Genomic DNA, 24,355 nt, shown 5'->3' with positions numbered 1-24,355 from the left:
AGGAATGCATCTTGAGAGATTAAATTAAGGATATTTAATAGCATACACATACACTGAAAAGAATCTTATATACATTTGTCTACAGATGAAATCGCACCAAATATTACATGCCCCAACAATGTTACATCTGACAACTATCTCTTCTATGGCGAGTTTGCTACAGTATCTACTGACCCGGGCGTAAATGTTGCAACAGTCACATGGGACCCACCAGAAGTGTTTGACGACAGGGATGAAAATGTTACGGTTACTGTGTTCCCATATGAATCTGGAGATGCAATTCCTTATACTACATCAAAAATAACCATCACATTTACTGCTACTGATGATTCTGGTAACGCTGCGTCGTGTGATCTTTGCTTTTTCATTACAGGTTTGTTTATTGTAATTCCTTACATGACCGAATATAATCCCATGTTTGTGTATAATCCCACCCCCTTATTTAGGCTAAGTTCAGACAAAATAATTTCATAAATTCCATTGTAATTGCAATCCAAGTATAATTCAATCCCATATATTTTTACTGTTTAATGTGATAACTTTTTCATTATCACAGTACTGATTTAAAAAATGGATCACAGATAGTGTTAGTGAGTTTTTGGCAAAAGTTGTCAAATTGCATAGACTCATGATTGCTAAACTTTATAGCATCCTACATAGCTAGTTTTAATGTTTGTGATGAATTTTTCAATATCACACTCAGTACTGATTTTAACAGTGGATCACAGGTACAGTATTAGAGAGTTTTTGGCAGAAGTTGTCAAATTTCAGGGACTCATGGTTGCTTAACTTATAGCATCCTACCTATGTTGAATGTTTAACCTTTTAAAATATAAATCTGCCTTATTTCTTCATTGCTCGTAATTTAACTAATAAAATATTATTTTTCTTAACTTTCAGACGTTGAAGCTCCAGTTGTGCAATGTCCTGATACAATCACAGAATATGTTCTCTTTGGTGAATCCAATGCTACCATTAATTATACTGTTTATGTGAGTGATAATGTGCAAGTATCGAATGTAAATACCAACTACACATATATTTCCCCTGGAGGGGATACTTATACTGTTGACAGTATGATGGAATCTATTTTTACAACTGGAGTGTTTCCAGTTGGAAAAACCATCGTGATGTACACCGTTTCCGATACGTCAACTATTCAGCCTAATCTTGGAACATGTTATGTTATGTTTATTGTACTTGAAAGTAAGTTTTTGTTTAATAAATCCTCTTGATTTAGAACCATAACTCCATGTTAGGTAAAGAGAATTACAATCATGAAATTTATGTAGTATATAAGAGCATAATTTATTTACTTTGTGAAAGTTTCATTAAAATATCATAAAATACTGCAAATAAGTTATTTATTATTTATATAACTATATAATTATGTACTATAAATAAATTTAATATAATAGTAGATTTTCTTTATAATTTCCACTTGAAAAAAAAAAGAATGATTATTATATAAAATCTGATATTGCCTTTTAAACTTAAATGAAATATTTCAGCTTTACTTTGCGAAAGATTTTATGAAAGACTATTGTATACAACTACTACATGGCTGCAGATGAGGGTTTGTTGTGCAGTAGTTGTTACGCCTGTATGTTCTGTTTTTTTTCTCTTATTACTTTTTTTCTGGAAGTTCTGCTCTTCAAGAGTCTTCAAAGGAGGAGACAACCAGGTTTGCTTGCCACACAGTTCACCATAATATGAGAAACATAAAGTAGAAAGCACAAAACCTGTATGCTAATGCTAAATTGATATTTTTAATCATAATGTAGATGATCCATGTGTCCCTAATCCATGTGCTCAAAGTGCAGCCTGTGAGGTCATAGATGCTGAAAACTATGATTGTATCTGCCCAGATGGCTTTATTGGCATGAACTGTGAATTTGGTAAGGATTTATATATGATTTCAATTTTCCCTGATGCTGTATTCAGATTATTTTTTTTGTATGGCAACAGAATTCTGATTTACTTATTTGGAAATCTTTTAGCCTGGAAGTGGCAATCTTAGCCTACATTCAGCTAATTTATTACTACCAAAAGTTAGCGATAACTATGCCCATGAAATGTGTAATGAATATTTAAGAGTTGAAAATTAGCCTATCACTTGACACAAAACTTTTTTGGCAGAAATCTGACTGTTAAATAGAAGAATTGAATAAAATAACCAATTCTTACAGTAGGCCTTGTTTACTTTAAACCAATCAATTGGCAAAGATATATTTAGTTGTGATAAAGTATTTGTTTTGGAGAATTGTACAAGATCAGTACTAAAATCTACTGTTAATTGCCTTGTATGTCCTAGGATATTTTACACTCTGTTGGTCCTGTTTATAGAAAAAAAAACACATGCCCAAGAATTAAGAAATAGGGGTTATTGTTACCCAGTGGGATAATTGTTATAAGCTTTTTTTTTTCAAAGTTGATCCATGCGGTTCTCTACCTTGTGAAAATGGAGGAATGTGCAATTTAATCAATGAAACAAGTTATTATTGTGTTTGTGCTTATGGATTCAGAGGAGAAACATGTGAAGAAGGTATTAAGAATTAATTATTAAGAATTTCAGCTTCAGTTTTATGGCTGATTTTTGGAAAAGCTAGTTTATTAAACAGAGTACAGAATTTTACGATCTCTTTCAGTGATCTTTATCAACTGATTTCTTAAGGATCAACAACACCTTAAGATCATTGTAGTCAAAGATTGCACTTAATGGCTAGGATTATTTTCAAGTCCTGTAGCAGTGGATAGTGTAACACACTGACATTTTACAACTAGAGTATTCTGTAAATTTGTGTTTGAGTAAAGAGAAACATATACCTACTTCACTGATTTTGTTTAAATTAATAAACAGAGGAAGCTGTGTGTACTATATATGGGGATCCTCACTATACTACATATGATGGTGTCGACTATGAGTATCAAGGAGGCTGCCAGTATGTGTTATCACAGTCTTGTAATAATAGCATGGTGACATACTTCAGTGTAGAGGCCAAAAATAACAAGTATGAAGAAAACGATAAAGTTGCTTACACCAGAGAAATTTACATCTACTTCAATGATCAGGTATAAACTTTGGTTGAGGCTATCGTCACAGCCAACTATGTGTGTAATGTTATATTTTCTATAAGCAAGGTCGACGGTGCATGTAAATAAGCCACTTATATCAGTATGATTGGTCGTGCCAATAGTCAATAGGTAGCGTGGTGACTATTACGTTTATTGTTTGTTATCAGCATCTTAATGTGTGTTCAATGTCTTGTTTTCAAGGTTGACCGTGCCGATTGAAAACTTTACACTAGATGCACAGTCAGGTGTGCCAATAGAAAAATAATAAATTAATCTCCCAGTTGTCCTCGCTGATAGAAACTCCCTTAAAAATGTTGTACTTTTTACTATACAGTTTGGTTTTCTGAACATTCTCTTTAATCAAACTCTGTCATAAAGACAGGTGTCTTATGCTCTGTCTACTCTATCAAACTAGTTCGACAAAAAAGTGTGATGTGCCCAAATATGGTAGTGATATGCCCAAATATGGTAGTAATATGACATCATCATGTCCATATATGGGCATGTCACATTTTGTTGTCACATAAAGTTTGATAGTGTAGACAGACCTTTACTATTTTGTACCATGATTGTCTTTCCTAATTGTTTATATCATATTATACCATTGTAGGAGATAGCTTTCCTTCAGGATAGGGACATTTACCTGAATGGTTTCATTAGACAAGTGCCAATTGTTACCCCTGGAATGACTGTGAAAATAGTTGGTCTTTATCTGGTGAGTATACATTACTAGATATGGTTAGGCTTGGGTCAATATTTTGTTCACCAAATACCCAAACTCAAGACCATAACCTACCGATGAACCCTATCGTGCCCCTGAATGTTGTGAACTGCCAAACATATTCAGGTATCAATATCTTTAAGTAGAAATGCTAGCAGAGCTAAGTTCTCCCTACCAACCCTATATGAGTCCCAAATATACTCCCACAATATAATCCAAACATCTAGATTATTCATTAATGTAAAATTGGATGGATTTTGTATTTCCAAATTGTTAAATGCTGCACTTCAAAGTATAATTTAAATTGATTAAATGGAAGAAAGGATTAATAGAAGAAATTCTATCCAACAATCCATATACAATTTATAAACATGTATAAAAATGTTTCCAATTTCAACCATCACAGCATTATCAATTTTATAGAATAAATTAAATTGGTTGTTGTTTAGGTTCTTGAAACCGTATTTGGTTTACAAGTATCATGGGATGGATCTAGTAATGTAGAGATTAAAATCCCATCAACCTACATGAATTGTACAGTTGGATTGTGTGGTAGCTATGACAACAACCCAGAAAACGATTTCACTAACCAGGAAGGCATGCTCGTAAGTTTGGTTTTTTTAGTTCAGTTTTTTTAAGCTTTGTATACACTATCAAACTTGTTCAGCAAAAACGTTTTTTGAAACAACAAGTGATTTAAGTATATCAAGTTTTTATTTTCCTTCTCAATTTTATTTATTAGCTAAATTATACATATATGTTTGGAAATGCTTGGATCGTCAACCCAGATGAGTGTAACACAATGCAAACTATAGAGGATGAAATGTATGACCCTTGTAATGGGTCAAATGTTTTTTCAAACTGTTATGCTATTAAAGGTCAGTATATATTTTCTGATTTGGTGGTTGAAGTCACTGAAGCTAAATTTTCTGTTTTAACTAATATCTATTCTGAAAAGTGTGTTACATTAAAGACAGAAATAAATAAAATTTATTTTACCACACTAATATCTATTTACAGGTGGTATTGGAAATTGCTTAGACTTTGTTGATGGTGAAGCTTTTTTTGCTGATTGTGAATATGATGCTTGCGCCTCTGGTAACGATAAGACAAAAGTCTGCCAATCTCTGGCCACTTACTATCATGCATGTGTCGACAGAAGTAATGTCCCATTTGATTGGCGAGACGTTTTATGTGGTAAGAATTTGTTTATAAATCAGTGTAAACTCCAGAGTTTTCTAGGTGATATGAAAGAGGTACTAGGCTGTGTTCTGATGTAAAATCAGTTACATGTGTAACTTTACATGTGTAATCAGTGATTGTTCGGACGATGAACAATTTACTTGTGTAAACTAACAAAAAAATACCCAGCAGGGTCATATTTCATGCACTCTTTACACTATTAAGGTCAAATTGCTCCTAATCTTGCGGTTAATCAGCTTGCGGTTTAAGGTGTAATTGAAAATCCACCCCATGAGGTGGATTTTTGAAACAGCAAGTTTATCTCAAAATTTACACCACACGCGACCATTACACAAGTACATTTTTTCTGTCCGAACAGGCTCCTAGTCTTTAACATATATATCATCACTCATGAAATCTAGATATTTCCCTTAAATGGAAATAAACATATTTTTATTGAAGACAATCAACATTTAACATTTTCAAAGCTTGAAGTAGAGTTTGTCTTAACCTTAGTGTGAATGCTGCATACAGTTGCTTTAAGTCAATATGTTTGTATGTAATATTTATTTCTATGAGAACAAAACATTAACAAAAGAAGCACTAAATATATCTTAAAATGGCTCACAGGCCTTTTTCTATTTTTTTTGGGTTAAAATTGGATGCCAACACATCCTTTTATATCATAGCAAAATCATACTTCAAATGGCTATCTTAAAATAATCATAAATACATAATAACATTATTTTATATATATATATATTAAGAATTGAAATGTCCTGATGGTTCCGTGTATTCGTATTGTGTGGATGAATATCCAGAAACATGTTATGACTTCATTACGGGAACTCCAGGTCCTGGTCCCAGCAATCAACCATGCCGTGAAGGCTGCCAATGTGAAGATGGTCTCCTGCAAGATGGTGACGATTGTGTGCCTTGGGAAGATTGTGGATGTGTTGAAGATAATATTTATTATTCTGTAAGCAGTTATTGTTATTTAAGCTCTGTCTACAGAAATGTAACACAAAACTGTGATGTGCCCATATGGAAACGATGATGTCATATCACTACCATATTTGGGCACACCACACTTTTTTTTGTCAAATTTGATGTGTATTAACATTGTTCACCAAATAATCATAATAATTCCCACTCAATACTTAGTATTTTACTACAGCCACTTAGATGGATAAGCTGCATAAATTAACATAAAGTAAACCATTACTTTTTCACTTAGCTTGGAGATACCTATTCTAATGAAAACTGCTCATTGATATGTCAATGTGAGAGTAGTGGGAATGTGACCTGTGAACCTCAAGCTTGTCATGAGAATGCTGTGTGCGTTCTGGACAGTGGAAGTTACCAGTGCTTGTGCCTACAAGGGTACCAAGGTGATGGCTTAATGTGTACCCCAGAGGTCTGCGAAGGAGGAGGTATTGGTACTGTTTTTTTATATATACTAAAACATATTCATTATGTGACATACATTTAAAAGGTAGACTTGTTCTTGCTCTGCTGTAAGCCTACTTACACCCTTTTCACATCTCCAACTTTAAACAAGTTGTAACAGGGTTCGCGTAGTGTGAAGAAGAAGAAGATTTAGTGAACATTTTCCTGAGCTCTGAGGAAAAACTTGTTGTCCCGAGTACTGTGCATGTGTCCTTTGTCCTGGTATTAAAACATACTGTAGTATTAGAGAGTGATGTTTTTTTATCTATTTGTCTCATTCATTGGAAAAACAGCGCCCCAAACTATACAATGACAATGCTTTTCCCGAGATTACACAAGGTCGCGATTGCGTGATAAAAACATGTAATATTAAGTTGGGAGATCAATGTATGTTACAACAATTTATGCAGATGTGAAAAGGGTATTACACTGGTGTGCATTGTGCCTGTTGTCATTTCACTTACAGCACCTGACTGTTGAATTGCTGTTTCTTCATACATACTCAATAACTTATTTATTATATTTCTCCTTTTAGGTCTTTTGTATTGTTGAAGCCCAAAAAATCAGCCCATTCTGGTTTTATCATATAGCAGATCAAAGATGTATTTTCAAATAGGAAGTTTATGATGTTAAATCCATATTTTGATTTCAAATGTATAATAGTCAAGACCATGAAAATAATTTAATAAATATTATATGTATATCAGCTCAACTGACTTATTAATATTATAATATTTTTTAAATAGTACAAATAGAGACGATTACATGCATAGGAGCAGGATGTATGACCGGCTGTTTTGAATCTCCCAACTACCCCGACAGCTATAATCGCTCTTACGATGTTCTGTACCTTGTCAGTTATGAAGGCGCTAATAACCTATACTTCCGATTTGAACCACTATTTGAGGTGGAAGAAGATCGCGATGCTTTGTTTGTTGGTCCAGGCTTGGAGCCTCCAAGTCTTGATGATCTTAATCAAGGTGTTACTTATCCAGATCAACTTTTTGATGGTTATTCTGCACCAAATGACTTTGTTATAGATGGAGATTCTGCTTGGTTTTTATTTAGTGCTGATAGGTTCTATGAGCCAAGAGGTTGGCGCACCTGTTGGACTGCAGGTAAATATGTTTTCTAAATGTACATACAGGGTGAATCCCTATTAAGGGGACACCTTAGGCTCTACAAAGTGTGTTCTTAATAGTGGTGTCCTCCTAATAGTGATGTCCACTGAACAGGGGTTGGATGAAAGTGTTTCCTTAATAGGTGTGCCCACTAAATTAAAAGGAGACAACTTCAGGAAAATGTCCCTTGAATAGGGGTGTCCCAAAAAAAGATTGTTCTGTATATTCCTTCCTGTGTTTAAAAGTTCATTAACGCTAGATATAAATGTGAAAGAAAAAAAGATAAGAAAAACATTCGTAAAATGAAAATGATTATTTTACCACAGGAAATCCTGTACTTAGGTTGTTGACCTCTACTTAAAATAGAACAATAGTTTAGTCAGTGGAGACACAAGGTCCAATACCAAATATATCAATTTGAAAATCTATATTTAAGCCATGACAAAAAAAACATTGTTGTGCTGCCAAAAATCTCAAATTTAATAAGCTGTTTTTGTAGGTTTAAAAATAAATAATTCATCATCATCATAATAGAAAACATAATTGTAGCTCTTCATTGTGTGAGAAACATGTTAAAGGCCAGGTGCAGGCAAAACATTTCTATTGATCATACATTCCAATAATTATCGATCTATAGTTTCCCATATGTTTCATAATTGTTGGGATTTTATTTGTGTTACGCGAGCTTTTTGAAAATTAGCACTTTCATATCAGTGGGGGTATAGTTCAAATTACACAGTAAAATCTCTATTCTTTTGTACACAAATTTTGAAAATAGAGAGGCATTTTAAAAAGCTATGAAAAATAAACGGTGTGGTAAAAAATGTTATCAGATGACTAAATATAGGTAATATAACTTGAATTTTACATTTCTGGTATTTTTATTCAACTTCAGAATTTTATTTTCATGCTATAGCAAAAATTATCCACCGTATATCCACTATCTTTTTTCACCTTCTAGGGAGTCACCAGACATGTTATTACATTAAGTTAACTATCTAACTACTGAAAAAAAGTCTTCCTAGTTTTTTAGGCAGAATTTTGCCAAATTTTGTATTTGACCAAATTTTGTATTTGACCATAGTAGGGGAAATTCATGTTTTTTCGTCTTGATTTCTGTTACAAATATTTGATTTATGTACAATTAACCAGATATTATATTTAAAATTCATGCCTGTACCTGAGCTTTAAACCTTATTGTTTTAAATTAAAATGACTATAGTTTATCCGGATGGGACAAAATAATATTGGTCCCTTGTACATATAGTGCAAAAAATTTGTGCACTGTTAAAAAGAGTAGGGAATTATCTCGCTTCTCTTCTGTCTGCCGTGCGTCAATAGAGGTCCTAATCTGATCAAGTTAAGCTTGAAAACGATGATACAGGTTTTTTTTCTTTTGATGTTTAAATGTATTTTACAATTTTGTTTCTTTTTTCTCATTTCCAGTTTATGGACAATAAATTATTAATCTTGAATCAAAATAAATTTAACTTTTTAATAGTCGCAGTAAAATTTGCAACCAAATAGAACATGTGAATCAACAAGTATGCTCAGTGCTGAAATTTAAAAGTTACAAATTTTCTTATTTAATTCTATATTTCTTTTTTTTTTTTAAACAGATGATCCATGTTCAAATTATCCTTGTGGTCTTGGAGAGTGTATCGTCTGTGAAGGTGGAGCCCCTACCTGTGTCTGTCCTCTTGGCATTGGAGGAGACAATTGTGATGTCCGTATGTATTGTTAAATTTATTATTATTTAAGTCAAGACTGTGGCCGAGTGTCATCTTTATTAAAGCTCATTACTTTATGATCTATTATATTATATATGAGTGAGTGGCCGAGCGGTTAAGACAGTGGAACCGTAATTACGTAGCCATAACATCGGCAAGGGTTCGAGGCTCACTCGCTCTATGGTTCTGGTGGTACTGTAGAACGAGTCTTCTCGGATAAGGACTATAAACCGTAGGTCCAGTGTACACATAGCTCATGCGCACTTTAAAGAACCTAGTACATCTTTCGAGACGAGTAGGAGGTTACCCCGGTGTACTAGTCCACACAAACACAGCCACTGTCACACACAGCCACTGTGCAAATTGGGACTGGACCGTTTTAGAGGTGTTTACCACCTGTTGGTCCAGATCCTTCACTAACTGAGTTAGTGAGAAGTCGAATAAATAAAAAAAAAATAAATAAAATAAAGCACTTTGGTTAAAGCGCTATAATAAGCAATTTATTATATTATATTAATAGATTAATATTTAAAAGAAACATAACATGTGGGCACCACTATTTATAAAAAATCCCTCCTTTATTCTTTTATCGACAAGAGCTTATTTTGACTGATATTCACTTATAGAAATCCTACAATAGTAAATAAATGTTAAACATTATATGAGTAATAGCATAATTCTATAAGCAACCCTTAATTACTGCACCACTCTAACTGCCCCTCACATGCTCATTTGCATGGCAAGAGTATAATAATTCAATATTATTCAAACTAACATCTAATAATGTTAGTTTGAATAGAGGGCAGTATACACAAAAATTGCACAGTGTCTGTAGCTATTAATTAGTCAAAAATTCTCAAAGTGATCTGTAATTTGATTAAAACCAAAAGTCAACTTACATATCATAGGTGAAGACAAATTTGCTATGTTGAAAGATAAACAAAGTAATTATAATGCTATAAAGTACCTTAATTTTCATATGTAGTTAGCTTTCTATCTATACAGTATAGTCCCATGGTACTCATTGCATTTTATGGCATCCAATTGTCCTATTATCTTGCTATTTTTAGCTCATTCAGTTTAATTAAATCCTGTTGTATCTACGATCCTCTTTGCATATTTTGATCTAAATTCATATTAGATACATTTTCCATTATTGGTACACAGTCAATATTTTGCATAGGATACTTTTTTTGATACAGTTTTAAAGAACCCAACTTAAATATATAAATAAATAATAATGTTTATAGCATAATGCTAGAACAGTAGGCTAGCATATGCACATATGTTGTGATAGCTTTTGCAACTACCCCAATTTCTGAATTTCACTTAACCTTTGCTAATCAACTTTTGATTCCTAATCTAAAATACATTCATTTAGTCTTGTTTTTGTTTAGAGTACGATTTCTGATTACTGCAATTAAATTTATTTTAAAAGTATACTTTACTGTCATGTGCAGAATAAAAAAAATATATATATGGAAATACGATGAATAATATACCATACCTTTTGTTTCATATTATTATTTATACTAACATTTTTAAATATTCAATTTTTTATACTTTATGGTTTTTAAAATGTTGTACTCTTTGTTACAGAACAATCTCTTTGTATTGTTACCACTGAGAATGTCTACTTTACATTTGACGAGGACCTCTTCTATGACATGGGAAATTGTTTACATGTTCTGGCACAAAGTTTAAATGGTTCAGATCCATTTTTCAAAATCTTAATAAATAACAAATTAGAGCAGAACGAATATTATGAGGAAGAGTTCTCAAGAGAAATTATAATCTACCTTGATAACTTGGTAAGTTCATTCTTTTTGTTCATCACTAATAAGTGATATACAGTTGTTCAGTAGAACTCCTATGAAGGGGACACTTTGTTAATAGGGTCGTGAGGTGGTTTCTCGATTAATCGTATGATCAAACGGTACTGGGTATGATCAACTAGCGTTCGTGTTTATTTAAAAGTCGAAGATAGCCAGGTCTCGGGTCCATTCTATTGTCGCCACAGATTGATATCTTCATCAGTACTTCTATGAATGGATGATTAGGTGGGAACACGAACGCTAGTTGATCATACCCAGTACCGTTTGATCATACGATTAATCGGGAAACCACCTCACGACGGGCCATGGTATTAATATAGTGACCTTGTTCGTTTCATGGGGTCCTTTTATATATACAGTTGTCCCCTGAATACAGTTGTCCCCTGAATACAGTTGTCCCCTGAATACAGTTGTCCCAAAGGTGGGGTTCCACTGTATTATGTATTCTTCTTTATTGCAGGGAAAAATTTCATTTTAAAATTTTGTTTAGCAATTATTGCTAATCAAACTGATTTTTTTAGTCGAGAAACATAGTTTTGTATTGTCTTTTTTGCTACACAATTTTAGAAATGTGTAGCAATAAGGTTGTTTTGTATAGCTTTTTGCTATGCTACACTGGCGAAATTATTCCATGTATTGTCAACAAAACAGTTAGTTCAGAAAAAAGATTATTGCTCTCTTTCAGGTTTGTTTTATTTATTCATCATAATTTTAAACATAATTATCTCTGTTTGAGAAGTTTGTTAAACGTAACAATGAATAAAAAGTAAGTACATGCCCCGCCTTAGCGGCAAAATGGTCAAATTTGTGGTTAATAGTTTTTTTAATATAATCCTGTTTTTTAAAACAGTTTATCAATTGAAATACACTTCAGGATTACTTGTTTTGTTGTCTATAATTTACTATGAATACAGTGAGTCTAAGCATGACTGAAAATACCACAATCATAGGTCCAATAGCATGCACAAATACTTTGCAATTCAAGTTTGATTCCTCCTTTTGAACTGTGAAGTGATTGTTGACATAATTGTTGCAATTGGATTAAGTTATGCCTCATAATGGCTATAATGCAATTTAATTGATTTTTTAACTTACCATAGTTCAGTATTTTTAAAATATTGGTATATTTTTATTCATACTTACTAACATTAAAAACATACAATACAAGCATGTGACTGAAATGCTAATGTTGCAAATATATATAAATATTTTACATTTATAAAAAAAAATACACATTTATAGTGATGATAATAGTTAATACTTTTATTTTGAAAAAAAAAAAAAAATAAATTTGAGAGTGTTTCGCTTAGTCATTCATTGAGAATGTCAGGTCCAAAAACAAAAAAAATTCTAAAATTAGAGAAAGTGAATATATTTTTTAAACCAACAAACAAACAATTTGGAAAAAGCACTAATTTATATAAAAAATATTGTGGACAATTAACCACCCACATTTGAGCCCACAACAGGGTTATTAGGTCTGAGCTCATCCTCGCTAACTTATAATTAATACGAGTGAAATTAGAACAGATTTCCTTTATTTAATACCTGGTATGTCTTTACAACTTCCTAGCTTACCAAAAACAACATCCTTAAAAACCATTAAGGTTGTTGAAAGAAAGCTTGTTGAACCTGTGCAAGAATAACAAGTAACCATAAACCTACAGGTGATGAGATTGTGTTTAACATTATCCTGTGGCTTATAATTGACCTTGTACTTTGATCAACATCTCTATTTTTTCCATGAGAAATACTGAAATGTTTTTTCCTTGTTATGGTTTCACAGTTCGGTTTTATTTTTGAATGATTGTTGCTTTATTGGATGAATATGGATCAACACATATATTAATTGAATAAAAAATATTGAGAGCGAGACATGATTGGTTTAGTGTTCACTGCCTGTTACCCATTACCAAAGCATTACTGAATAATAGTACAATCAATGACTTTATATATAGCAATAGCAGTTATAGTTTGCAGTGATATACTGTAGGCCCACAGAATTTAGTATACATACAGTGTACTGCTAAAATGTATAGAATATATTTGGTATTAAAATCACTGCAATGAAAAGTGTATTGTTTGCGTAATTGCAGTAATTCAGCAAAATTAAATCAAAACTCATGCTGCTGGTGCTACGTAAAACAAATCAATAACTAAACTTATGGCATGTACATTGCGGGAGGTAACAACAGGTTCTATGCAGAAATAAATGTTTGGATTGTTATTTTGCCGCATATATTTTTAAGTCATAAATAGGGTCTGAATTCTTATCATTTTTTGGACTCAGTGTTTTGGCGACTGTTACATAGTTTGTAAATGTATAAAGCAACCAGCACTAATATTAAAAGACCTCTTCCTACTATTATCATCAAAATGGGTAGCGATTTGGGAGAAATTGACTCAATTTTTGCAACTGTCCAGTTAACAGTTTGTGAACCGCGGCTGTCATTAGGGTTTTTGTTTGAAGGAAACAGTGTGTTTGTGGATATGTTTTCAATTATAACATTTTCTTCGTCAGTGTTTATTTTAGTTGTTGATGTTATAGTCTTATATGATATTGTCACACTATCATTTCCAATTTCATTTCTCATAGAACAGGTAAAAGTTGTGTCATCCGAAATCCTAGATGGGTCATTTACAATTAAAACAGACTTGGAAGAATGAGTTTTGGTATTTCCCTTATTTGTAAATCGAATGATGTATCCTGGGTCAGAGGTCCAAAAAATAGTAGTCAAAGGGTTTGCATCAACAGTACACAAAAATTCATCCTGTGACAGCCTGGTTACCGTAACATTTGGCTTGTAGATAACTGTTGTGAATTCAAATGTACAATTCATGCTATCAAAAACAGAACACAACATAATTTGACCACTATCATATCGTGATGGTTGGTACCGGTATTCTGCAGTAGGTCCGTTGCGTGTAGTACTAATTCTATTGCTTGGAACCCCTGTACCATTAATACTAAACTTTGGGGCTGGGTGGTTGTTAGCCACTATACATAGTGCTGGGTCATCAGTTTCCTTCCAAGTTGACCTCAATGGGTGACATTTTGGGAATCCATATGACTGATATATTGTAGATTCAATCAATAGAAAATAGAGAATGCCAGTTACCAGGCTAAAACAATAAACAGAAAAACATATCACAGTATACTTTTCTTACCTGGAAAGATATAAATTCAACAAGGCCTGTTAAATATCACAACAGGATTCCAGACAGACGATGCAACAACTTAGTTAAGTTACCAACTATTTTAGGTTAACTGTATCATGGTTCACACCATACTTTTACTCAAGTTACATTGCTCGAAATTCAAACTACCAAACTTGTAATTTACCAAAACATTTGCTTGCTACACTAGTTAAGTTGCTGATTTTACTAAGTTAGATTTTGATAAATTTCTAGCCCTTTAAAGACCCCTTCCCTGCAATTTTGGACGTTTTTTGGAAAATAATACATATATATCACTTTAAAAACATTAAACCATGTCATTCCTTGTCTTAAATGTACGTTTTATGGTAAATTATGATAAAAAGTGAGAAACAATGCACTACCTAAGTAGCTCGCGGCGATCGACCTCTCGTGGACGGTCTTGGGCCTAGCCTAGCTAGGCTTAGTTTTGTAGGCCTAGCTGGTAAACATCGATAACGTACGAACATCGTACGCTAGCTATATACCTAGCCTGACGTTGTATAGTTGCTGCATTAATTGTCTTTCTATTTTTGCCAGACTCCGTTGATACAAATTGGGGAAAACCCGGTATTTTCGCTGAAAAGTTAGGAGTCTTCCATTTGTTTTGGCTTCACGATCGATCGAAAAGTGGGCGAATTACAGGTGAAAAACAAAAATATCAATCCGCGCGCAATGCATTTTGGGATTTATAGCGGGCCGCTATAATTATTAGAATCGATTTATTTTTCACATTTTTAACCGTTTAAAGACGAAAAAAGTTATCGCAATAGGACCATATAGTATTATTTTTACATTAAATATAGTTTGTGATCTTAAATTAGATCTAAAAAACGTAGGGAATGGGGCTTTAACTTGCCTATATGACATTTATTCTTTGAAATGTCTAATTTTTAGAAATAAAAAGGGCATGTCAATAAGTAGCTAACATTTAAATGTTTGAGTTTTGATATAGATTGAAGAGAAAATGTCAGCACTTACTTATTCATAGTGATATGATGTGGTATTTCGTTTCCTGATACAAATACGATGTTGCTTCCATACAACCTAAGCATTTTCTGTTTAATACTATTCCAATGTTGTGTTACACTACAGGAAGCAATAATAATAATAAATATGTAAAACAAGATAATGTTGGAAGGTTACTTGGAAATTGGATTTAATGGCATCTTTGGCACAACAAGTCGTTTTTTTTTCTTTAATTTTTTTAGCTAATTTGTATGATTTTACTTTGTTTACATTATTTAAATTGTTGTATATATTAGCGTACTGGTTTATGCTAACTTATAGGTGCAGCAGACATATTCTTGGAGTTAGAAAAACAACTATACTTGTGATGTCATACCCAATTGATAAAGGTGTATGGTATACAGTACTTTCAATCTGAAAATTGCACATCATACCATTCCGGCCTTATCTTTTGAAAATTATAGGTGTGCTACAAATTGCACTCTTGTAGGTGTGCTGTTTGTATTTAAGCGTGTTGTAACTTGTAAATCGCACTCCTCAAGGGCTGTTTAGGAGTGTTTTAGGTGAGTGATCGCACTCACCCGCCTTAAAAGACAAGGCCTGACCATTAGCTGTAGAAATATGCTTGTTTTCTTTGAAAATATATAATTGTAAAATTTATAGTTTCCTTATGCATAATGTTTTAAACAAATAGGTTGTAGAATTTGAAATTTGTTCCATTTTCTATTTATATTCTAGTTTTTCATTCGACAAGAAAAATAAATTAAGTTATTTTATGCCAATTCTATTTATTATAAAAATGATCGATACATAATATTGTAAATTATTTGTGATAGGATAATCTTCTTCTTTTAATAAAACTACTTCTATTTCTTTTATCAGAAAAACAAACAATTTTATTTATAAGAAAAAAGATCAGTAAAAAGATTATTTTTGTAACTTCCATCAACCATCAATATCATACTATAAAGATGAAGATTATTTAAATCAAAATGTATATATACAACAATATATACTGGCTGGCATTGCCCAAAAAAAAAATTAAAAAAATTGTCAGCTTTTAATTTATCCCATTTTTGTTTGCACATTTTAAATCTCAAAAATCTTTTAAATATTTTATTTAAATTTCTAATGTTCAAGTTTATTCTGTCCTCATCTTGTGGAAAATTTTCAGCAGATTTCAATTTTAAATATAGCTATGTGATTTTCAGCACCTCAAAATGTTTCGTCTCCCTGTCACTGTATACTAATATTTTGAGACATCAGTTATAATTAATGTTTCTCGCAGTACACGTTCAAGCACCAGCAATGTTAACCTGACAATCCCACGAACTAAACGAAAGAAATTTGCTGACCGTTCGTTTGCCGTAGCACGACCCAAAATTTGGAACAGTTTACCAAGTCACATTAAACACTTAGACGACTAATAATCAATTTAAAAACATTTAAAGGCACTATATTTCAAACAATGTTACGATACTAATTGATGTGAAACGCTGCTGATTTATAATTAAATGTTGTATAAATGTGCACTATACAAGTAATAATAAATAAATAAATGATTTACATAATTAAATCTCTTTAAATTGGTACTTTATTTTAAAAAAAATTACCAAGATGATGAGTTATAAAAAGTGTATGAGTTGCTTGAGTTTTCTAAATAATGGCAACATCTGATAGAACAAATTGAAATCTTTTAAAACTTGTGTTAAAATCATTTTTTTTATATCTATTCACTAAAATTATACATATAAATAACTTTTTTATGGAGTGGTTAAGACAGCGAAAATGTAATACATACAGTAACCATAGTATCGGCAAGGGTTCGAGCTGCATTCGCTCCATTGTTCGGGTGGTAGAACAATTCTTCTTGGATTAGGACTATACACGTTATGTCCAGTGTGCTTAAAGAACCTAGTACATCTTTCGAGACAAGTAGTTACCCCAGTGTACTAATTCACACCACTGTCACACACAGCCACTACTTAAAGATGTATTGTCTCCCTGAAAAATAATTTATAAAATTTTTGTTGTTGAGTATGCCATTCTAATGTCACATAATAGTTATTGACTTCGACTAAAAATTGAATCCAAAACAAATTTATTTACCTGAAAAAACTGGAATTTAAAGCAAAAAATGGTCAAATTGAAAATTTTTTCGGTTTTTTTTTTCTACGGAAGTAATTAACTTAATTAAAACTACAAAATAACCTATTCAAAGTCTGATTTAATTAATCTTCATTTTTCATGTTTTTGGGGGACAATACATCTTTAAAGTAGGCATCTTGTTTCGTAATAATCAATATGTTGATTGTAGAAATTACGATGATGAAGATTTAGAATTAGGAAATAAACTTTACACCTTATTACATTAAATAGTAAATCCATACCATTTTATACGATATTTACTCAAAATTAAATTATAAGGTTTGTCATCAAATCTTACAATCTGTAATCTAAATTACATTTGAGGTAAAAAATATTAAAATAAATGACACAAATAAGTCACTGTTAAAATCATTATTAATATTGATAAATCATAACATAAATATGACAAATAAATATGGCAAATTATTTACATTTGATTTACTATAGCATTATTTAAACTTGTAATTCAATTTAATACAAATATATTATATTATCCAGAAGGATCTAAGGACATGTTTCTTCTGCTGGGAATAAAAACTGAATTCCGGTAACTGATCCATTTTGTATCATTAGGAAGAGGGGGAAACACAAGTTATTTGAGAAGCCAAAAAGAAAAAAAAAATCAGCAAAGCTGTATGAATTTGGTGCTTTACCTATAAATGTTAATTATCGGTCAAGACCCATTTACACTAGGACGATAACGATCGACGATAAATAGACAAATGCATTTTTCATACATAAAACAAAAGAAATATAAAAACTGTTCATTCTAGAACTATAGAATAACCTTCTATGCTTCCTTTGATGAAAATGATATTTTCACACGTCCAATCAATGACGTCATGATTAGTAAGAGCAATAATATCGTGACAATACAACGATTTTATTGTTTTTATTTATCATGACGTCATTTGATTGGAATTTTAAAAATATTATTATTATCAAAGACAGCATAAATGATTATCCTATAGTTCTAGAACGAAAACCTTTCTAATTTATTTTGTTTTATGTAAAAAAAATGCATGTTTATATATTTATCGTCCATCGTTATTGTCCTAGTGTAAATGGGCCTTTATTCTGCTTGACTACCGCATTATTACTAGAGAGCTTACATCAACCTTGGTAGATAAACCCCTATTTAATGTACCTGTTAATAGGACCAACCATCTTAAGACCTCGCCTGCCTTTACTATAAGTAGAATCCTAAATTTAAACAGTAATTAAATTGATCACACGCTGCGAAGCTATTTATAATATGCATTTTTTATTTAAATTTTATAGAAGATTTAACTCAACTTTTAACTGTCTTTTAAAAATTGTATTTTTTTATAAAATTTTAAATATTTGATCAAACTTATTTTATATAGTATACATTTGTAATTCCATATATATATATATATATATATATATATATAAATCCAAAGGCAAATTACTGAAAAAAATGACAATGCTGTGGGTATCAGTGGCTGGATCTCAATGGAGATACAAAAATAAAAAGCGAAAAGCTAAATCAAAACGATAAAGTAAACAGCCAGAAAAGTTAGCAGAGCTTTCAGGCAACACTAGCCCTTCATCAGTGCAAATATATATATATATATATATATATTTTTGTAAATCAACAATTTCAGCCTTCCTGACTGCATATTTTTACTATAAACCTGAATAAATAAACAGAATAAATAAATAAATGGCAAGCATTTTGGTGTCATTAATTTTAAGAATGCCATTTTAAACACCGTTTCTACTTCCAAGTAGCCACACTCAATTTAACCAGTTATTTGCAGGCGGTAAAAACAGGCCAAATAATTATGTTACTCTTTAACCTTCTATTGTTTCACAATGATGTAGTTTCATGAGTCAACCATGAATAATTTCTAACCTAATTTTATGATGTTAGAACTGGGTTTTTTTTTATCGTAAATTATAACAGATGGTAAAAATGTTGTATAAGCTGTAATGTTTTCACAGCCAAAAATTATTAATAATATTATCGGATTAAGAAATTTCATATAGGAAATAAACTAAAAGAAAAATATATTATAAATAATAACTCTACAACATTATTAATATTATAGGAAGATGCACAGTAATACAGTGATATTCAGAATTGTGTTATAGTTGTAATTATTATGGTGGGATAAAACGATGCAACCTCCCGTCGGATTTTTGTTGTTCTCCGTCTAATGTCAGCTATAACAGACCAATAATAGACCTAATCATTTAAAGTAAATTATTATTAAAGCAGTATTTGTTTATGAAGCAGATGAATGATGTCATCACCATTAGAAAAAAGGTCAAAACCATAAATAGGGATGAGAAATTGTAGATATATTCACACTTTTAACCTGCCGAGACCTGGGATACAAAATCCAGGGGCAACTGAGAACAACAAACCTGAGATGTTCCCAATGAAATCTCCATAGCAGATATACAAAAATGTTAAATAAAAGAAACGATTTCCTCAAATTTAATTATCATTAAATGTTTTTAATGTTTTTAAGTCTGCCAAAAAACAAAAAGGTACTTATTACTCTTGTGTCTTGGCTTCAATAGATTCATATATCTCATTTTCATGGTCTACAAAGTCTTTACTAATATTTCCAATTTCAGCATAAATATTACTGTCATCCGCCGGTACTGTAGAACTAAGACGTCTTTGATCATCCAAATCATTATCATCGTTTTGATTGTTATTAATTTGTTTATCATTAATATCTTCATAAATAGTAACATTTTCCTCTTCCTCATCATCTTTCTCGAGTACAAAGTATGAGGGCGCTTCCTCTGGACTGTTTTCTGACGGGGTACTGTCCAGCTCTTGAATAGTACATTCAACTTGGTCTACACACTCAGAATCATTGAACGAAGACTGTTCAAGTGTTGGATCACTTGGAGTTTCTACGTGATTAGAAATAATTTCTGGCAATTGTTCATAATGGTTGCTGATAATACTCGTTGTAGCAACAGGGTCTATTACTGAAGTATAATTTTGTTCTGTGTTATTTTGCGGTATATTAATTATGTTTAACTCTGCATAAATAGGGTCTGAATTTTCATCGTTTTTGGTTTCGGTATTGCGGCGACTGTCATAAGAGTGTTTGTGAATGTGCAAACCAATTAACACTAATATTAACAAACATAATATACCGCCAATGATTGCTAATATCATCAACAAAGATATTGATTTCTTAGAGGTAGACGTATTCTCACTTTTTGCAACTGTCCAATTAACAGTTGGTGAACCGCGGCTGTCATTAGGGTTTTTGGTTAAAGGAAACCGCGTGCTTGTGGATAGGCCTACGTTTTCAATAGTAACATTTTCTTCGTCAGTGTTAATTTCAGTTGTTGATGTCATAGTCTTATATGATATTGTCACACTATCATATCCCATGTCATTACTCATAGAACATGTAAAAGTTGTGTCATCTGAAATCCTGGATGGGTCATTTACAATTAAAACAGACTTGGAAGAATGAGTTTTGGTATTTCCCTTGTTTGTAAATCGAAGGATGTAATCTGGGTCAGAGGTCCAAAAAATAGTAGTCAAAGGGTTTGCATCAACAGTACATGAAAATTCATCCTGTGACAGCCTGGTTACCGTAACATTTGGCATGTAGACAACTGTTGTGAATTCAAATGTACAATTCATGCTATCAAAAACAGAACACAACATAATTTGACCACTATCATATCGTGATGGTTGGTATCGGTGTTCTGTAGTAGGGCCATTTCGTGTAGTACTAATTCTATTGCTTGGAACCTCTATACCATTAATACTAAACTGTGGTGCTGGGTTGTTGTTATCCACTATACATACTGCTGGGTCATCAGTTTCCTTCCAAGTTGACCTCGACGGGTGACATTTTGGGAATCCATATGACTGATATATTGTAGATTCAATCAATAGAAAATAGAGAATGCCAGTTACCAGGCTAAAACAATAAACAGAAAAACATATCACAGTATACTTTTCTTACCTGGAAAGATATAAATTCAACAAGGCCTGTTAAATATCACAACAGGATTCCAGACAGACGATGCAACAACTTAGTTAAGTTACCAACTATTTTAGGTTAACTGTATCATGGTTCACACCATACTTTTACTCAAGTTACATTGCTCGAAATTCAAACTACCAAACTTGTAATTTACCAAAACATTTGCTTGCTACACTAGTTAAGTTGCTGATTTTACTAAGTTAGATTTTGATAAATTTCTAGCCCTTTAAAGACCCCTTCCCTGCAATTTTGGACGTTTTTTGGAAAATAATACATATATATCACTTTAAAAACATTAAACCATGTCATTCCTTGTCTTAAATGTACGTTTTATGGTAAATTATGATAAAAAGTGAGAAACAATGCACTACCTAAGTAGCTCGCGGCGATCGACCTCTCGTGGACGGTCTTGGGCCTAGCCTAGCTAGGCTTAGTTTTGTAGGCCTAGCTGGTAAACATCGATAACGTACGAACATCGTACGCTAGCTATATACCTAGCCTGACGTTGTATAGTTGCTGCATTAATTGTCTTTCTATTTTTGCCAGACTCCGTTGATACAAATTGGGGAAAACCCGGTATTTTCGCTGAAAAGTTAGGAGTCTTCCATTTGTTTTGGCTTCACGATCGATCGAAAAGTGGGCGAATTACAGGTGAAAAACAAAAATATCAATCCGCGCGCAATGCATTTTGGGATTTATAGCGGGCCGCTATAATTATTAGAATCGATTTATTTTTCACATTTTTAACCGTTTAAAGACGAAAAAAGTTATCGCAATAGGACCATATAGTATTATTTTTACATTAAATATAGTTTGTGATCTTAAATTAGATCTAAAAAACGTAGGGAATGGGGCTTTAACTTGCCTATATGACATTTATTCTTTGAAATGTCTAATTTTTAGAAATAAAAAGGGCATGTCAATAAGTAGCTAACATTTAAATGTTTGAGTTTTGATATAGATTGAAGAGAAAATGTCAGCACTTACTTATTCATAGTGATATGATGTGGTATTTCGTTTCCTGATACAAATACGATGTTGCTTCCATACAACCTAAGCATTTTCTGTTTAATACTATTCCAATGTTGTGTTACACTACAGGAAGCAATAATAATAATAAATATGTAAAACAAGATAATGTTGGAAGGTTACTTGGAAATTGGATTTAATGGCATCTTTGGCACAACAAGTCGTTTTTTTTTCTTTAATTTTTTTAGCTAATTTGTATGATTTTACTTTGTTTACATTATTTAAATTGTTGTATATATTAGCGTACTGGTTTATGCTAACTTATAGGTGCAGCAGACATATTCTTGGAGTTAGAAAAACAACTATACTTGTGATGTCATACCCAATTGATAAAGGTGTATGGTATACAGTACTTTCAATCTGAAAATTGCACATCATACCATTCCGGCCTTATCTTTTGAAAATTATAGGTGTGCTACAAATTGCACTCTTGTAGGTGTGCTGTTTGTATTTAAGCGTGTTGTAACTTGTAAATCGCACTCCTCAAGGGCTGTTTAGGAGTGTTTTAGGTGAGTGATCGCACTCACCCGCCTTAAAAGACAAGGCCTGACCATTAGCTGTAGAAATATGCTTGTTTTCTTTGAAAATATATAATTGTAAAATTTATAGTTTCCTTATGCATAATGTTTTAAACAAATAGGTTGTAGAATTTGAAATTTGTTCCATTTTCTATTTATATTCTAGTTTTTCATTCGACAAGAAAAATAAATTAAGTTATTTTATGCCAATTCTATTTATTATAAAAATGATCGATACATAATATTGTAAATTATTTGTGATAGGATAATCTTCTTCTTTTAATAAAACTACTTCTATTTCTTTTATCAGAAAAACAAACAATTTTATTTATAAGAAAAAAGATCAGTAAAAAGATTATTTTTGTAACTTCCATCAACCATCAATATCATACTATAAAGATGAAGATTATTTAAATCAAAATGTATATATACAACAATATATACTGGCTGGCATTGCCCAAAAAAAAAATTAAAAAAATTGTCAGCTTTTAATTTATCCCATTTTTGTTTGCACATTTTAAATCTCAAAAATCTTTTAAATATTTTATTTAAATTTCTAATGTTCAAGTTTATTCTGTCCTCATCTTGTGGAAAATTTTCAGCAGATTTCAATTTTAAATATAGCTATGTGATTTTCAGCACCTCAAAATGTTTCGTCTCCCTGTCACTGTATACTAATATTTTGAGACATCAGTTATAATTAATGTTTCTCGCAGTACACGTTCAAGCACCAGCAATGTTAACCTGACAATCCCACGAACTAAACGAAAGAAATTTGCTGACCGTTCGTTTGCCGTAGCACGACCCAAAATTTGGAACAGTTTACCAAGTCACATTAAACACTTAGACGACTAATAATCAATTTAAAAACATTTAAAGGCACTATATTTCAAACAATGTTACGATACTAATTGATGTGAAACGCTGCTGATTTATAATTAAATGTTGTATAAATGTGCACTATACAAGTAATAATAAATAAATAAATGATTTACATAATTAAATCTCTTTAAATTGGTACTTTATTTTAAAAAAAATTACCAAGATGATGAGTTATAAAAAGTGTATGAGTTGCTTGAGTTTTCTAAATAATGGCAACATCTGATAGAACAAATTGAAATCTTTTAAAACTTGTGTTAAAATCATTTTTTTTATATCTATTCACTAAAATTATACATATAAATAACTTTTTTATGGAGTGGTTAAGACAGCGAAAATGTAATACATACAGTAACCATAGTATCGGCAAGGGTTCGAGCTGCATTCGCTCCATTGTTCGGGTGGTAGAACAATTCTTCTTGGATTAGGACTATACACGTTATGTCCAGTGTGCTTAAAGAACCTAGTACATCTTTCGAGACAAGTAGTTACCCCAGTGTACTAAT

The 24,355-nt window shown here is 31.9% G+C and overlaps 2 protein-coding genes across 2 annotated transcripts in view; one reads left to right on the top strand and one right to left on the bottom strand.

The window, feature by feature from the left end:
* The window catches only part of LOC140049597 (IgGFc-binding protein-like), a 124,255-nt gene that overhangs the window by 15,156 nt on the left and 84,744 nt on the right, over nucleotides 1–24,355 (top strand). Inside the window, exons 18-31 of the mRNA XM_072094526.1 lie at nucleotides 86–373; nucleotides 901–1,206; nucleotides 1,785–1,898; nucleotides 2,432–2,545; nucleotides 2,861–3,072; nucleotides 3,686–3,790; nucleotides 4,246–4,401; nucleotides 4,539–4,674; nucleotides 4,817–4,993; nucleotides 5,746–5,957; nucleotides 6,216–6,411; nucleotides 7,174–7,545; nucleotides 9,168–9,278; nucleotides 10,878–11,089. Coding sequence (XP_071950627.1) covers nucleotides 86–373; nucleotides 901–1,206; nucleotides 1,785–1,898; nucleotides 2,432–2,545; nucleotides 2,861–3,072; nucleotides 3,686–3,790; nucleotides 4,246–4,401; nucleotides 4,539–4,674; nucleotides 4,817–4,993; nucleotides 5,746–5,957; nucleotides 6,216–6,411; nucleotides 7,174–7,545; nucleotides 9,168–9,278; nucleotides 10,878–11,089 — 2,711 coding nt within the window. The remainder of the gene's footprint in view (nucleotides 1–85; nucleotides 374–900; nucleotides 1,207–1,784; nucleotides 1,899–2,431; nucleotides 2,546–2,860; nucleotides 3,073–3,685; nucleotides 3,791–4,245; nucleotides 4,402–4,538; nucleotides 4,675–4,816; nucleotides 4,994–5,745; nucleotides 5,958–6,215; nucleotides 6,412–7,173; nucleotides 7,546–9,167; nucleotides 9,279–10,877; nucleotides 11,090–24,355) is intronic.
* Nucleotides 18,835–22,460, bottom strand: LOC140049600 (uncharacterized). The gene is made up of 2 exons (XM_072094528.1): nucleotides 22,411–22,460; nucleotides 18,835–21,357 (listed from the first exon to the last, which is right to left on the bottom strand). Exons 1-2 carry the CDS (start codon nucleotides 22,416–22,418, stop codon nucleotides 19,953–19,955), a joined length of 1,413 nt encoding a protein of 470 aa, XP_071950629.1. The 5' UTR covers nucleotides 22,419–22,460; the 3' UTR covers nucleotides 18,835–19,952.

This window comes from Antedon mediterranea, chromosome 5 (genome assembly GCF_964355755.1).
Source record: "Antedon mediterranea chromosome 5, ecAntMedi1.1, whole genome shotgun sequence".
NCBI lineage: Eukaryota > Metazoa > Echinodermata > Crinoidea > Comatulida > Antedonidae > Antedon > Antedon mediterranea.
Note: the sequence above shows the minus strand (reverse complement) of the source record. Positions and strands in the feature narration are given on the sequence as shown.